Raw genomic sequence first — 15,962 nt, 5'->3', positions numbered from 1 at the left:
GAGTTTGCCAGATTACAGAGTGGTTAGGTTAGAATACACTTAATAAAATAAACCAACCTGACTTACACAAAGTTCATTGAACATCGGCAAAAATTGAACATTTCATGAAAGCAATCAAAATCATGTCTATTTCTGTAATATATCTTCCATTCCATCAAATGAGTCCAAAAAAACGAGAATACAATCATAAAAACCATACGAAAATATACTGCAAAGAGGCGGCTAATGGCCGAGAAGTGAACTCCCTTATTTATCGTCTGTCTTTTTTATTTTTGTTGTACGTTAAGAAGCATCTTTCCATCATACACTGCCCAAGTTTCAATGAGATAGCCCAACAAACAACCAAGAAAAAAAAATAATTTACCAAAAATCATATATGGCAAGCCCAAGCCAGGTACTGGAAATAAGTCACTTTGACTTTTTTGGGTTATCCTAGGTTCTCTATACATACGCTGCTATGTATGATAACCTATGTAACTGTATTTGTATATACCTGAATAAACTTACTTATTTACTTACTTCTAGTCTGTCAACTGAGTACAAGAAACCGCCCATTCACTTATTTCAACTACCCAATAAAGTGGTCAGAAATTGGCAATTTGACTGATTTCACACAAATTTCAACAGATGCCAATTTCAAATTATTATTATTATTATAATCAAAAAGAAGTGCTAAGCCACAAGGACTATACAGCTGCCAATTTCAAAATAGGGTCCAGAATAAACAATGTACACATTCCTGGCACTAAAATAACATTTTCTCTGTTCATTAGTCATGGCTACAGGCCCCTCTTATATTACTCTTGCTTACCATTTGGAATTTTTATTCACAAAAAAAAATAGAAGATTTATGGTTATGCAGACTGCTGCATTAATGTAATAATTGTATAAATGATGTCAACCCATTCTTGACTCCGTATTGGAATTTGGACTGGCAGGCGGACAGGTATTGGACAGTGACGTCATTTGTTTACTCTTGAGCTTTGCTAAAGAATAGAACATTTTCGCTACTGTGAGCGCAATTTCAAGGTACTTTTCGTCATGAAAGCAATCAATATCATATCTATTTCTGTAATATATCTTTCATTCTATCAAATGAGACCGAAAAAACAATAATATAACCATAAAAACCATGCAAAAATATACCGCTAATGGCTGAGAAGTGAACTCCGCTATTTATGGTCTGATTTCTTTCATTTTTGGTGTACGTTAAGAAGTATCTTTCCATCATACATTGCCCAAGTTTCAATAAGATAACCTAACAAACAATTGAGAAAATAATAATAATAATAATAATATCTTTATTTACTACACGTACATGTACAAGGTATACAGGCCTAGCTGACATCAGTGACATTACTGTATAGAAAGCTGCTTGTTATGCAGAGTATTTCAAGAAAATTAGGTCAGTGTCCCAGGATAACACCCACACTAGTCAGCTAACACCCAGGTACCCATTTACTGATGGGCAAACATAGACAACAGGTGTAAAGAAACACACCTAATGTTTCTACCCTGGCTGGGAATCGAATATTTACCAAAAATTATATATGGCTAACCCAAGCCAGGTACTAGAAATAAGCCACATTGACTTTTTTGCATTATCCTAGGTTCTCTACACATATGCTGCTATGTGTGATAATCTATATAGAGAAAATAACTTTTTTGTTTCAGGTTTATGGTGCAGTACGAGTGTATGTCACAGTTAGCCCTGTGCTATACTCCGTTTTCTCTAATATAAGCTCCCAAGACAGGGAGAGGAGAATGGTATTTGTATACCATATCCTCTTCATACCTCCGTCGAACTGCTCGGTATTATGCCAAATGTTATTTATTCTGGAGTATTTAGCATGTTTTATGTTATTTATATTGTTTATTATGTCATATTAGATCAATTGTGATAGGCAAATAAGCTGTAGTGTCGATATTAGTGTAATAAAGACACCCTTCTCCTGCATTATTCTTACTGAGACCTGGCTTAAGCAGGACACAATAGATATCTACCCACTACCAGGATACACAGCAATCCACAACTGCAGACCATACCAAGGTGGGGGTGGTATTGCAATCTATTACATTAACCAACTATCTTGTATTAGCACCACTTGCTTTAGTGATGAATATGGGGAATAAATTTTTGCTAATTTTACTGTAAAAAACCCCAAGACACCTATAACAATTGATGCCATTTACCGGATACCCCACACAAACATCCCAAATTTCAGTGAGAATCTAAAGGCACTAATAACAAACAGACAAATGAACAAGCACCACCTTCTCTTAGCTGGAGACCTCAGTATCAACCTTGGCCTACCAGATGATCAGCCTGTAACTGATTTCATCAACAATATGAACAACACACTTCTCATACCAACAGTAACTAAACCAACCAGGATGACTGAGACAAGTGCAACCATAATAGACCACATATGGACCAATATACTAGCCCCTCTTAAATCGGGGATAATCACAGACAGCACTACAGATCACTACCCTACCTTCCTCTTAACAAACATTAGTAAGCCACCACTCGAATACAACAAAGTTTCATTTAGACTCCATGACGAGGCCTCAATAAGGAATTTCACAGCAGACCTAGAGACTGTTGGCTGGCCTACAGAATTCTCCAATGCCAATGGTAATGATGATTGGACAGACATTTTTCTTAACAAAATACTTAGACTATACAATAAACATTGTCCTATAAAAATGAAACAGATCACGAATAAACGGCTCAGTTGCCCATGGCTAACCAGCAGCATTCTGAAATTCATTGATAAGAAACACCAATATGAAAAGCAATATAGACAGGGCTTAATACACAAAGATATTCTTAAACAATATTCATCAGTTCTCACCAAATTAATAAAGAAAGCCAAACAACTGTACTACTCCAGCAGATTCACTGACACAAGAGGAGATATAAAAAAGACCTGGAAAACACTTTCCCAGATTCTGGGGACCCACGAACTCAAAAAAAAAAAAAAAGAATATTGTCCTAACCAAACCTAATGAAACACCACTGCATCCCACTGATACAGCTAACAAGATAAACGACTTCTTCTCAAACATAGGATCTGATCTCGCCAGTAAAATCCCACGTACCAACGCCCGTGCCGGGGACTACCTAGATGGGAATTTTCCAAATTCCCTCTATCTTGTACTCAACTGAGCCCACAGAAGTCACTGCGATTATAAAGTCACTCAAAAATAACTCGGAATCTGTCTCATGTCCCACCATTATTGTACAAGCGAGCGGCCCATGTCCTTTCGCATGCTATTACATTACTTTTTAACAAGTCACTAGAAACTAGCACTTTCCCGACACTACTCAAGACAGCAAGGGTTACACCAGTACATAAAGGTGGTTACCCTACAGATTATTATTATTATAATCAAGGGGGAAGCGCTAAACCCAGAGGATTATACAGCGCCTGGGGGGGGGGATGTGGAAGGCATTCAGGCTTAATTCGGGGAACTGGAGCACAAATCCAATTCCCTAAATCAAGAGCCCCTCACCAACATCAAGGAACCTTCCTTGAGGGGTACCCTACAGATGTAAACAACTATAGGCCAATATCAAACTTACCATTGCTATCCAAAATCTTCGAGAAACTCGTGCACAGGAGACTATATTCATTTATAACGGCACAAAACATACTCAGCCCCTGCAAATTTGGATTCAGGAAAAATAAAAGCACTAATGATGCAATTGTAAAAATGCTAGATCTGCTTTACACAGCATTGGAAAATAAGGAATATCTGCTAGGAATTTTTATTGACCTAAGAAAAGCATTTGACACAGTAGACCACAGCATCCTACTCCACAAACTGGACCATTATGGTATAAGAGGCCATGCGCTTCCATATTTCAAATCCTACCTTACTAATAGGTATCAGTATGTCACCATTAACCCTTTGAGGGTCGACAGGTCCTCTCAGAAACTTGTTCTCAGGGTCGGCCAAATTTAAAAAAAAAAAAAAAATTTTTTTTCTTATGAAAAGATAGAGAATCTTTTCCCGGTCATAATGACACCAAAATTATGAAATTTGATGGAAAACTTACGGAATTATGCTCTCGCAAAGTTAGCTGTCTCGACGATGTTTACGCATCGGCGATTTTGCTCACTTTGAGTCCTATTTTCAGCCAATTCCAGTGTACTAGTCGACAAAAATCATAACTATTTCGCTAGAACTCCATTTTTCCTATCGAATGAGTACAAGAAACCACCCATTTACCGATTTCAACTATCCAATAAAGTGGTCAGAATTTAGCAATTTTGCCAATTTCACACAAATTTCAAAAGATGCCAATTTCTGAAAAGGGTCCAGAATAAACAAGAAAGACATTCCTGGCACTAAAATAATAAGTTCTCTGTTCGTTAGTCACATCCCCAGGCCCCTCTTATATTTCTTTGGCTTTCCACTTTGAATTTTTATTCTTACAAAAAAAAATAAGATTTACTGTTATGCAGACTACTGCATTAGTGTAGAAATGGTATAAATAATATCAGTGAACTTGTGAAAGAATATTAGACTCACCAGTTGATGTGTATTGGACGCTTGGCATGATTTGTTTACTTTTGAACTTTGGTAAAAATCGAACATTTCTGCTACTTTGAGCTCAAGGTACTTTTCATTGTAAAACCAGTCAAAATCATCTCAATTTCTGTAGTATGTCTTCCATTCTATAAAATGAGACCAAGAAAACTAGAATACAATAATAAATACCATACGAAAATACAGTGCAAAGTCACTGTTTTAATTCAAAAACACGGTCAAAGTTTTTTTTTTTTTCTCATTACGCACTTTGTGCTGCAGGATTTTTTTTATACTGCGCACACTGACCACACAGACCCATTCTTTCATATGTAGGCCTACCAGGTTTCTCTCACTAGATTTGAGGGCGCTAGAATTTAGGCATACTAGTACGTCAAAAACCCTGGGTCGTAAGACGTACTAGTACGTCCGAAACCCCCAAAGGGTTGAAGACACAGCCTCATCAACATGGCCACTTGATACTGGAGTTCCGCAGGGAAGTGTCCTTGGTCCCCTGCTCTTCCTCATTTACATTAATGATCTTCCAAACGTATCCCAACACCTGAAACCCATTCTCTTTGCTGACGACACAACTTACGTCATCTCCCACCCTAATCTTGCCTCCCTCAACACCATTGTCAACAAGGAGCTGCTCAAAATTCTGACTTGGATGACAGCCAATAAACTTACACTTAACACTGACAAAACCAACTACATTATGTTTGGTAGCAGAGCAGGTGTTGCGCAACTTAACATTAAGATCGACAACACTCTAATTGCCAGACATAATGAGGGCAAATTCCTAGGTCTATACCTCGACAACAACCTAAATTTCAGCACCCATATCCAACACATAACAAAAGAAGTATCCAAAACAGTAGGGATCCTCTCCAAGATACGATATTACATGCCGCAAACTGCCCTTCTCACACTATACCATTCACTCATTTATCCATACCTCACCTATGCTATTTGTGCTTGGGGATCAACTGAAGCAACACATCTAAAGCCAATAATAACCCAACAAAAAGCTGCAGTAAGAATAATCACTAAATCCCATCCCTGGCAACATCCCCCCTCCCCCACTCTTCATAGATTTAAACTTACTCCCTGTTCAGAACATCCACACTTACTACTGTGCAATCTACATCTACAGGACCTTAAATTCCAATATTAACCTTGACTTAAAATGCTTTCTTGATAGTTGTGACAGGACCCACAGGCATAACACCAGACACAAACATCTCTATGACATTCCCTGTGTCCGACTAAACCTTTACAAAAATTCAATATGTGTCAAAGGGCCTAAAACTCTAGAACTGCAGACACATTTATCACTTTCAAAACTACAGTTAGAAAACATCTTATCTCCCTGATACACCCCGTCAACTAACTACATGTAAACTACCTGGTGGTTCACACTTACTCACCCATTGACTACAAACACAGAAATACAAATCTTAATCTTAAAATAATGAATCCTAACTAGTCATAAGTTTGCCTATGATACTCCAATATAGACACTATGTATTGTGCCAAAACAAAAGCATTCACATTGCTAAACTCACAAACTATAATGTAGTCACTTAGCTTTAATACCATAATATGTAATAATTTAAAGTTTAAAATTAATCTAAGTCTGCCCGAAATGCCTAGCCATGCTAGGTGTCCTAGTGGCCCCCTCTGTAATTAGTAGTATTTTAAAACATGTAAACCACACAATATTCAAAATCTGTAAACCCAGCATTGTAATCCTTATAGAGAATAAACTTGATTGATTGATTGATAATAAAGCATATTCTCCTGCATCATGAGACTGAGCTCATGGCAACCGACAGTGGCTTCAAAGCCACCTTATCTTTAATGGACAATGTACTGTGTCGGTGCTTTACATAATGAGAGGCATTTCTTTTATTCATTGGAACCATGGCTAGGGCTTAAAGTAAGCAGGTTATAACCATAAATGGAGAAAAAGAAATTGGAATGACTTATGCAGCAAGTAGCGCCACCAAACAGTACCAGCAGGTTGGTGTGGCGACCCTGGAAATTTGAAATTATGCTAGCCAAAATTAGTGCCGAATAACTGAAGGAACCGAATAACTGATTGCCGGATTTGTGATGGCGGATATGAGAGAATGGGTCTATGTGGTAAGTGTGCACTATATAAAAAAAAAAAATCCTGAGCACTTGGTGCATAATGAGAAAAAAAAACTGCAGCCATGTTTTTGGTTTCAAACAGCAACTTTGGGGTATATTTTTGTATAGGTTTTATGGGTATCTTCTCGCTTTTTTGGTCTCGCTTGATAGAATGGAAGATGTATTACAGAAATAAAGTTGATTTTGACTGGTCTCAGGACTGAAAGTTGCTTGAAACTGATCTTAAAGTAGTAGTAGTGTTCGATTTTTGCTGATATTCCAGAATACACAAGTCCAATACACATCCAACTGGCCAGTCTAATACACATTTAGGACATTACAGTATTTATATAATTATTACAATAATACAGTATTCTGCATAACAGTAAATCTATTTTTTGTTTGAATAAAAATTCAAAGTGGAAAGCAAGCATAATATAAGAGGGGCCTAGAGACGTAACTGTTGAACAGAGAAAATGTTATTTTAGTGCCAGGAATGTTTGCACTGTTTACTCTTAACCCTATTTTGAAACTGGCATTTCTAGAATTTTGTGCGAATTTGGCCAAATTACTAATTTCTGATCACTTCATTGGGTAGGTTAAACAGTAGAATGGGCAGTTTCTTCTACTCAGTCGATAGAATGAAAGACGTACTATCAAAATAGCTAAGAATTTGGTTAACTGGAACAATGGAATTGGCCTAAAATCAAACTCAAAGTGGATGAAATTGGTGAGGCGTAAATATAGCCGACAACAAAATTCACGAAAGCGTAATTTCGTCAGTTTTCCATTAAATTTTGTACTTTTTGTTTTATGACTCTCATAAAAAAGATTCTTTGCCATTTTTTTTTTTTTTTTAATTTTGAAACCCTGAGAGTAAATCTGAGAGCAGGAGTCGCAACCCTGAAAGAGTTAAATACCTTTTCAGGTTTGTAGCTACCCTCAGAAATGAGGCCAGCTTGACAAGGAACTTTTCTTCTGCAGTATGGTCAGCAGAGGCCTTCTCCCCATTAAACTTTTTATTATGCAACCCACTGCACATTCTAAATCTTTTAAAGCATCAAGAACTAAATGTGCAATCATTTTCAGGTTGTCCTTCCTCCTCATGCACTGTCTGAAAGTATGATAACTAATAATAAGGTTATGAAGTGGAACACAATTCTTTGCTTTTTCAATGCACATATTTAGTAAGCTTTCCATTTTATGTAATGATCTGCTTCTCATTCTTTCACCATCACATTGATGATTACTCATTGCACAAGCTTTTATCTTTGCATCATTGTTTCAAATTGACCAAATCATTAATTTTTTAAAACAAAACACTCGTGCCATCTCCATGATACATGCAACACCCTTCAGCATCTCAATTACCTCCAGTTTTGTCATAACAGGCAAAATTTCACATGTACTCGTCTTCATTACTTCACCACTGTCACCTGCACTTTGTATTCCATGATAAATATCCAGAGACAAGTTGGGGCGATGAAAAAAAGAAAAACAGCAATGTGCACCGATTGAAAATCGTATGGTACACGTCTAGATACAATGACCCCCATGGGAAGCTGTTTGTTTACATCACCTAATTCTCCCTCACACCCTTCCCCACAGCACCAAGATGATGGAGTTAACCAGTGCATAGTGAGAGGTGTAAGGCCTGCCTGCCATGGTGCTCCTTAACAGAAATGTGTGCCACTAATGGAAATGAATTCTGCTGTGGCATGCCTTAATGGAAATGGTGCCCTTGTATTAAAAAATGAGAAGCTAAATTTAATTCACAGAATATTGATAACACAAGCTATGATCGTGCAACTTAAGGTTTTCTACTGTATATACTATACTGCTGCATGATTATGAGCTCATATTTTATGAAATATTTCCTGTATGCTTTGATAGTACAATAGCTTACCAGTTATATGAGATTTGAGATAATTCTAACTGCATAATACAATCTATTAGGTCTAGGGGGACGCAATGTCTTTCGATGGGAAGGCAGAGGTTATTCATCATGGATGCGTGTGGATACCAGACTGGAACTTCCTCCTGACACTCTGGTTTATGCTGAAATAGTCACAGAACACCGGGGTGAACACAAGGCCCAGAGAAAATTGACCACACTTCATTTTATAGATGGCTTAATTTTAAATGGAAAAGATATAAGAAATCTCCACATTGTTGAAAGGTTAGAGAATGACCTGTTTGAAATTTTGTACATATAATACAACAGCATTTTAACACATCTAATTATGAGATGAGGACTACAATGAAAATAAGTTACGTTATTTAATTTTATGGAGTTTTTCTTGGTTAAATCTACATAATGTACTGTATATGTATGCCCATAACATCTATGTGCCCTGAAAATTATTGTAGAAATTTAGGCTTATATTCATAAAACCATTTGTAGGGTACCATAAATAAAAACTTACTAATTAAAGTTTCCAGAATGGCAAAATTTCAATATCTACATTTTAATTTTCAGGCACACATATCTGAAGAAGTTTGCATTGGCTCTGAACAAGACAAGTCGACCAGATCTTGCACCCATAAGATGTAAACAGCTGTACAAACTAGAAACTCTAGAGGAATTTCTTTCGCCTCAGCGGTAAATATAATACTGTAAATTTTGTTTAAATTAATTTTTCCTAGTTACTACCATTACTTTAAGGACATGCTGTACTTATTCTTAGCCAGTTTTGTAGTATTTAACATTTTTGTGTTAACCCTTTCAGGGTCCGTCCCGTAGATCTACGGCTTTACATTCAGGGTCCAGACCGTAGATCTACGCCATGAGCTCAGCTCACTCTGATAAACTGTGAGTGGTAAATTTGGGCCTAGATATGAGAGAATACATCTATGTGGTATGTGTGCACCACATAAAACAAATCCTGCAGCACACTGTGTATAATGAGAGAAAAAAAAACTGAGACCGTGATTTTCGATTAAAACAGCGGCTTTGCAGTGTTTTTTCGTACGTTTTTTTATAGTTGTATTTGCGATTTCTTGGTCTCATTTGATAGAATGGAAGACATATTACAGAAATAGAGATGATTTCGATTGGTTTTAGCACTGGAAATGGCTTGAAACTGAGCTCAAAATAGCAGAAATGTTAAATTTTTGCCTATGTTCAAGAGTAAACAAACGACCTCACACGTCTAATACACGCCAGCTGGTGGGTCAGATATACATGCACAAATGTGGTGATGATATTTATACAATTATTACAATATTGCATAACAGTAAATCTTCTATTTTTTGGTGTGAATAAAAATTCATTATGTGAGTAAAAAATCAAAATGGAATTTATTTGTAAAGCCTCAAAACGTAACTAGTGAACAGAGGAAATGTTAGTTTAGTGCCAGGAATACCTTCATTGTTTATTCTGGACCCTATTTTGAAATTGGAATATTTTGAACTTTGTGTTAAATTGGCCAAATTACCAATTTCCGATCACTTTATTTTGTAGTTGAAACAGTTGACTTGGCGATTTCTTGTGCTCAATCGATAGAATAGAAGTAATACTAGTGAAATAGCTAAGAATTTGGTTGACTGGAATAATGTAATTGGCCTAAAATGAGAGTAAAAGTCGGCAAAATCGCTGATTCGTAAATATCGCTGACACCTCAAAATTCGCAAGAACATAATTTCGTCAATTTTCCATCAAATTTCGTACTTTTTGTTTTATTACCTTCACAAAAAGATTCTCTACCATTTCATAAGAAAAAATAACAATTTTTTTTTTTTTTTTTTTGGGGGGGGGGGGGGGGGGGGGAATTCTTGGACACTGGGGCACCACTTCAGATTTTGGCCTTGAACCCTGAAAGGGTTAAACTATACATGTATACAGTGGACCCCCGGTTAACGAACTTTTTTCATTCCAGTAGTATGTTCAGGTGCCAGTACTGACCGAATTTTTTCCCATAAGGAATATTGTGAAGTAGATTAGTCCATTTCAGACCCCCAAACATACACGTACAAACGCACTTACATAAATACACTTACATAATTGGTCGCATTTGGAGGTGATCGTTAAGCGGGGGTCCACTGTATTGGCAGTTGCCTCAGATGGAGTGACGAAGTTAGGAACAATTTGCAATTACCTTGCCATTTACTGTAGTTAGAACTAAAGCTGATATGCCATTCAAGGCATAGAAACACTGTTGGGTCAGCAAGTTCTCTGAGTTGGCTGTATATGACATCATTTACAGTAATGAAGTGCATACTTGCAACACACGTTAGAAAATTGAATTTGATTTTTTTCTTGATTTTGTTTAATCCTTGAACTGTCCAAACGTAGATCTGCATTCATACACGTAGCACTCCAAAAGTAGATCTACGTTTGATTTTACATTCTTTCTTATGTAAAAAAAAAAAAATAGATCTACGTTCAGAGTGCTATGTGTATGAATTTAGATCTGTGTTTGGACAGTTTAAGTGTTAACTCAAAGACATTATTTTTTTCACGATTATAGTATCCTTGCCACTGCACATTATTAAGATGGTGGTTGCCAGTAATTGTATTTTAAAACTGATAGCAACTTAACAGTATTAACACAGTACTTTGATAGATTGCACCACCGCCTCATGAAGGGAAGCCCAGTACCAAAAAGAGTGTTCACAGAGGTGGAAGGTGATACAGATCGTGACACATTCTACACAGTCCCAACTGGTCTCTTGCTCCTCAAAGCAACTAAGGGTAAAGTGTATACAGTAGCCTAGTATTTATGTATGAATTTGAATATAAATGTATAAATTCAAGGATTTCTTTCTTTCAATGAACCAGCCGTATCCCACCAAGGCAGGGTGACCTAAAATGGAAAACTTTCGTTTTTCTTTTTAAATTTGGTAATTTATACAGGAGAAGGAGTTACTAGCCCCTTGCTCCCAAATTCAAGGATTATGTGGATTAAGGTTCAGCTGTGAAAAGTGAGCTATTCTAAGTGTTTCTGCACCTGTAGAGAGAGAAAAAAAAAGAGAGACTGAGAATGTAGAGATATAGAGATACTGAGATTTTAAGAGAGGGTTTAGGGAGTTTCAAGTCAAGTGACAAAGTATTTGTGCTGGGAGAAGCTGTTGTATAGGGTGTAGTAGGCAAGTTTGGAGTGCCAGGGGTAGATGGTAATGGGGCCTTTGATTGAGCTTTGTATAGAAAGAAGTTTGGTAATAATACACATTTTAATAAAAAGGGGATAAATAAGTATAATAGGGCATAATGACAACAGTTTATTTGACTATGAATTAGTGGATAAAAGGTTGATGGGTAGACTTCTGGATTTGCATGTTTGTAGAGGGGCAACATATATATCAGATCATTATTTAGCTGTAACTACAGTGAGAGTAAGAGGTAGATGGGGGTTTAAGGAGAATGGCATCAGCAAGTAGTCAGGGTAAGATAAGCAACTGTTGGGAGAAAGATGGGTTAGTGAAAGGATAGGTAATGAGGTTGAAATGGTATGGGATAGATTTAGGAATGAAGTGTTAGTGTGTGCAGCAGAAGCTTATGGATATAGGAAGGTGGGTGTGGGAGGTGAGAAGAGCAATTGTTGGAATGATGAGGTAAAGAGTGGTAAAGGAGAAGAAGTTAGCATATGAGAGGTTTTTGCAAAGCAGAAGTGATATAAGGAGGGTGGAGTGTATGAGGTTAAGAAAGTGGTGAGGAAGTGTAAAAAGAGCAAATGAAAGAGTGGGTGAGGTTCTGTTAACAAATTCAGTACCTTCTAATGTTTTGTCATGCTGGTTCTGCTTTTCCTTGTAATATTTAATTTTTTATGTACCTTTCATGCTAATTTTTTTCTGTATATATAAATTTGCAATGAAATGCTTCACAAATGTGTGCATAAATGCTTCTTGGTGTAAAGAGCCAGGAATTTGCACACTTAATGTGTTCAATAGCTAAATATACATGCTTCCACTGCTTTCTTAATCTTTAACACAATTTGACTCACGAAATCGTAATGACACAATTGCAACAAACCATATCACAGGTGGAGTTTGAACCCGTGGTCAGAGAGTCTCAAAACTCCAGACCGTTGCGTTACTCACTGGGCTAGCTAGCTTCAATAAGATTCATCCAACTAGGTATATTTCTACACCATAGGAAGGTTAGCATAGGCACCACTGTGACGAATCTCCCACTAGCGGAGATTCGTCTGTAAAAACGTGCATTTGTGGTCACAGTGGTGCCTATGCTAACCTTCCTATGGTGTAGAAATATACCTAGTTGGATGAATCTTATTGAAGCTAGCTGGCCCAGTGGCTAACGTGACGGTCTGGAGTTTTGAGAGACTCTGACCGTGGGTTCATACCCCACCTGTGATATGGTTGAACACAAGTTGATGGTAAAGAATATTTTTTAATGCTATAAAATAATCAAAAGTTATGTTCTTTGCTAGTCAGTTACCTGTAATAGTGATTTTAGATAATACCTTATGTATACAGTATTTATGTTTTCCCTAATGATGCATTCTCCTTCCTTGCATTACTCTGGCTTCAGTGTCATAATTTGTAAAGACACTGCTTGTTTGCAGTTATCATATATGCAGAAATAGGTTCCCTAATATATGTATCTCAGTGATAATATTTTTCTTTCTAGAACCTTGGATGATGGCATTCAGTAAAAGTCAAAATCGGAAATATTGGTACAACACTTTAACTCGACAATCAACCTTCGAGTGTCAACAAGATGTTATAGCCCCTTTCAAGTAAATATATAGTACCTAATTTCTCTGATTTCTTTAAACTAAAACAAAATTATTACTAAGTCATCACTTATTTGTTATACTGTTGAATTTACAGACAGTTGTTACTAACAGCTTTTAGCTGTTAAATGCTAATGAAAGATATGCATTACTTCATTCATTGGCCAGAGAGAAATAACATATAGGAGTAAGGAAAAGTCAGTTGTGTGGGGAAAGTGTGTGAGGCAGAGTAGAATGAAAGGGGGTGAAGCAACTGGGACAGATGGGGTTAAAAGAGAGTGAGGATGTAGTGTTGGAGTGGTTGGTATATTGTTCAATATATGCATGAAAGATGGGGAGGGACCCAAGTATTGACAGAGAGCATGCATTGTTCCTTTGCATAGAGGGAAAAGGGCAAGAGAGTATAAGAATTATAGGAGAATAAGCCTGCTGAGTATACCAGGTGAAGTGTATTATAGAATTATTGAAAGAGGGGTAAGACAGAATAGGATGGTTTAAGAGGAGTAGTGAAATAGACAAAAAGTTTACACTGAGGCATACAAGTGAACAGTACTAAGATAAAGGTGAGAAACAGCTGGTTACATTTATGGATTTAGAAAATACTTATGACAGGTGGATAAGGAAGCAGTGTGGCAGATGCTGCAAATGTATGAAATGGGTAATAATTATTAAAAGCTGTAATGCTGTTTATGTATACAGTGAGGCTTAGGTCAGAAAAGTAGGCCTTAGACAGGGATGTACATTGTCACTATAGACAGGGTTGTAAAAGTAGTGTTGGAGAGAGGTGTGGAATTAAAAGATAATGAATCCAGTACATAATCACAGTTGCTCTTTACTGATAACAGTTGTTTTGAGATTCTGAAGAGAAATTACAAAGGTTTTTTTGGGCATTTTGGAAGGTATGTAAAAGGAGGAAATTAAAAGTACAGTGCTTATCATCAAAATTTGCTTGGTGCCTACAAAAGGTAAACTTTAATGTTGAAAATAATACCTGACCTTGTTAGGTGTTTTGGAGCAACAGAAAAGTTTGCTGGCCTGGCAAATCGTAGTGTGACATTTGAGGATTCTTTTAGGCAGCTTGTTGCATGCTCAGTGCTTTCTGGGCTTGTGTGGTAGATGGTCTTCCTGCATCATGTGGCCTTGAGTACAGGTTTTGGACATTTTTGACTATAGATGAATTAATGTGTGAAAGAATAAGTCTTTGACACAAGATATAATAGCCCAGATCATTGGACCACATAAGGCAGGCCAAAAAAAACGAAGGACATAATGGAAGCCATTGGCGTGTGTCTGTGCATGCATGTGCATATTTATGATGCCTACTGTAGGTTTAGTGCTTCATATATTTTTATTAAATTCCTCTTCATATGTAATGTACATAAATTGTCTTTCCTTTTTATCATTTATCACACTTATGCCATAAATAAAATTATGAATTTCTAAATATACATGAAGAACTAACATTATTTATCCTTCAGATCATCATACAGTGGAGGAGTTGTATGGTGGTGGGATAGCGGTGTTCAAGTCTTGGATTCTGACGAGCCTACTAAAGGCAAGCTTAATCGAAATGACATTATAAGCCACCTTGCTGCTCATCGCTAAATCAGCTGTGTAATAACTTACATCAAGTCCTGTCCTAGAATATGCCTTCATCACATTTCTGACATGTCATCTAAGTTATGAGATTCCTTGAGACCCAAGAGCTATCACAACTTTAAATATTATGGATAATTATAATTAATTATTGAAATAATGGTTAAATTTTTAAGCAGTGCTAATACTTTTGTATAATTATGTTCACTCAGCTAACTGGGTCCCATTCTTGTTATTTGTCATCTTTTATTTGTGAGACTAATAAATTTATACAAATTATTGAAAAGTTTTGCAATGGAATATTTCATGGTACAATACAGGGAGTGAATGTGCTTTTGTATGATTACCTACATATCTTATGTATTTCATGATTCTTAAGATGTGTGAATCTTTTCTTATCTTGTTTCCTTAGCCAGGAAACTGCCACCTGTGAAACTTAATAAAAAATTATTTTGTTTGTTGGTTACTCTTTTTTTTCATTACACATGTACAGGTATATGTATATACACAACAGATCCCGAACTTACGACATTAATACATTCTCAAAAATCCATCATAAATCTTATGTTCATTACTTGGAATCTATTTTACCAAAAGAAACAATGTAAAGTGGATTAATTTGTTTCTGAGCTATTAATTTATCATATCCAATTTCAGAATTTTTCTCCCAAGAATTTTTATTCAATATTACTTTTTATTTACATATACATACAACAAAATAACATTTCTACAATGTGTACATATTAATTAAACAATAAAATAATGTGAATAAAATTCCAACCTTGAATGCTGATCCTGTCTTGCTCACTGATAAGGATGCTTCTTGCTTAATCTAGGGGCAACTTAATCAGAGGCATTTGAAGAATAATGGAATTGTCTGAAGTAAATATGGGCAGTTTTTAGGAGTTGTAGCAGCAGCCTTGGAGAGTGATACGTGGAATTTTGCTGCAGTTGTAGCAGGTTTCTTTTAGATGCCCATCTACAGTAGGCTAGTAT

The 15,962-nt window shown here is 36.5% G+C and overlaps 1 protein-coding gene across 3 annotated transcripts in view; it reads left to right on the top strand.

The window, feature by feature from the left end:
* The window catches only part of Cmtr1 (Cap methyltransferase 1), a 140,425-nt gene extending 125,002 nt beyond the window's left edge, over positions 1-15,423 (top strand). For all 3 annotated transcript variants that reach the window (XM_053786174.2, XM_053786175.2, XM_053786173.2), the window contains 5 exons: positions 8,632-8,854; positions 9,155-9,277; positions 11,241-11,368; positions 13,265-13,373; positions 14,849-15,423. In XM_053786174.2, coding sequence (XP_053642149.1) covers positions 8,632-8,854; positions 9,155-9,277; positions 11,241-11,368; positions 13,265-13,373; positions 14,849-14,975 — 710 coding nt within the window. In that variant the 3' untranslated portion in view covers positions 14,976-15,423. The remainder of the gene's footprint in view (positions 1-8,631; positions 8,855-9,154; positions 9,278-11,240; positions 11,369-13,264; positions 13,374-14,848) is intronic.
* Positions 15,424-15,962: the final 539 nt, after the last annotated feature.

Source organism: Cherax quadricarinatus, chromosome 50 (genome assembly GCF_038502225.1).
Source record: "Cherax quadricarinatus isolate ZL_2023a chromosome 50, ASM3850222v1, whole genome shotgun sequence".
Taxonomy (NCBI): domain Eukaryota; kingdom Metazoa; phylum Arthropoda; class Malacostraca; order Decapoda; family Parastacidae; genus Cherax; species Cherax quadricarinatus.
Note: the sequence above shows the minus strand (reverse complement) of the source record. Positions and strands in the feature narration are given on the sequence as shown.